This window comes from Octopus bimaculoides, chromosome 26, assembly GCF_001194135.2.
Source record: "Octopus bimaculoides isolate UCB-OBI-ISO-001 chromosome 26, ASM119413v2, whole genome shotgun sequence".
Lineage (NCBI taxonomy): Eukaryota > Metazoa > Mollusca > Cephalopoda > Octopoda > Octopodidae > Octopus > Octopus bimaculoides.
In genome coordinates, this window is record NC_069006.1 from 2,744,984 (window position 1) to 2,746,753 (window position 1,770).

The following is a 1,770-nucleotide window of genomic DNA, read 5'->3' on the forward strand; positions in this document are numbered from 1 at the left end:
AGTGAATATACCGTATCACCAGCACGAAGACCATTTCAGCGACTCTACTGCTTAGTTTTAAAGAAAAGTAAGAATTCCATCGGTTTTCTTTTGCTGAACTGACAAGTTATGTGAAGGAACAAATGCTGGCTTTCAGATGATGAAAAACACAAACACTGATACACATCCCAGCAGGCACAAAAAAAAAACATATACACTGACTCGCACGCACACACACATATACACACATACATACACAAACACACACATACACACAGAGACACACACACACGCAAAAACACTGATGCATGCACTTGCATGTATGCTTGTGTGTATGTAAGTATATAAGCATGGTGGTTTGTATGTATACATGTATGTATGTGTATAGATGTATGTGCGTATGTATGTTTGTATGTATATATGTATGTGTGTATGTATGTGTGTATGGGTGTATGTGTATGTGTGTGCTTGTGTGTATGTATATGCGTATCTGTATTAGTGTGTATGTGTGTATGTATGTGCCCATGTGTGTATAAATGTAGGTATATGTGTGAGTGTATCACAGGCTTTTTGCACAGTTTCCCCTTACCAAAATCATTCGCAAGATATTGATCAGCTCAGGGCCATAGTTGGAAGCAACTATCCGTAGAGGTATTGAACCTGAAATCATTTGGTCTCGAATCGAGCATTGTAACTGCACGTTCACACTTGCACCTACCTTATACATATATCATACACACACACACACACACACACACACACACACACACGCGCGCACACACACAGACAGATAGATAGATAGATAGATAGATAGATAGATAGATAGATAGATAGATAGATAGATAGATAGATATACATATATACGCATATATTTACATATAAATACAAACTTACATATAAACACACACATACACATACACGCATACATGTGTATGTAATTTTATGTTTATGTGCGCGAGTGCATAAATATTTATGTATATAGATTACTCTCTCTTTCTCTTTCTCTTTCTCCCTCTCCCTCTCTCTCAATCTCTCTCTCTCTCTCTCCAGGGGTCGCTAAAATCCTTCAAGATGGCACTCCAGCATGACTGCAGCATGACTGAAACAAGTAAAAGAATAAAAGAATAACATATCCCACTCATATCGGGGGAGACTCGTTTTAGCCATTCAAAAGACTCCCACATTGTAACTCCTATCATATTCTTATCTCTGTCCCCATACGATCACCAGGTACACAAGTACAACAATGAAATCTTCCAAATCATAGAAAGTCTGTACTAACGCGAAAACAAGAGAGCTGGATTGAAGACACTAAATCTGAATATATCTCTGGCCTTTTCAACTAGTGCATGATTTGGATCCTTCTGTGAGTCCACCATAATCCCAAATCCTGTGGCAGCTATGACATCCATCGTATAGGCTGAGAACAATCTAAAATAAATAAAAACAAGAAATATCATATATATGCCAAAACAGTTGAGAGACCTGCAAGACATGAATATAGAGGTCTTCAAAATAAAACTCGACACTTTCCTCTCCACGATACCAGACGAACCAATGGCTCGAAATGAGACACAGTTTAGGGCAGTGATGTCAAATTCTCTTATACACCAGATGTGCCATCAAAACTCTTGATTGGACTATACCAGGTGGAGGAGAAGAGCCATGCAAAGAACGTGAGAGCACAGCATAAAGACGGAAAGTCATGGTGGTGCTCCAGCATGACCGCAGCCACTTGGCTGAAACGCATAAATAAATAAATAAATATATATATATATATATATATATATA

At 38.2% G+C, this 1,770-nt stretch overlaps 2 protein-coding genes across 7 annotated transcripts in view; one reads left to right on the forward strand and one right to left on the reverse strand.

Moving 5' to 3' along the window:
- Positions 1-1,770, forward strand: part of LOC106868831 (cytochrome P450 3A7) — a 388,137-nt gene that overhangs the window by 307,864 nt on the left and 78,503 nt on the right. The gene's annotated exons all lie outside the window — the stretch shown is intronic.
- LOC106868827 (cytochrome P450 3A31-like) overlaps positions 1-1,770 on the reverse strand; it is a 90,100-nt gene that overhangs the window by 66,053 nt on the left and 22,277 nt on the right. For 5 of the 6 annotated variants that reach the window (XM_052976962.1, XM_052976963.1, XM_014914255.2 and 2 more), the window contains one exon: positions 1,262-1,410. The exons of the other annotated variant lie outside the window; for it this stretch is intronic. In XM_052976962.1, coding sequence (XP_052832922.1) covers positions 1,262-1,410 — 149 coding nt within the window. The remainder of the gene's footprint in view (positions 1-1,261; positions 1,411-1,770) is intronic. 6 annotated transcript variants of the gene reach the window in all.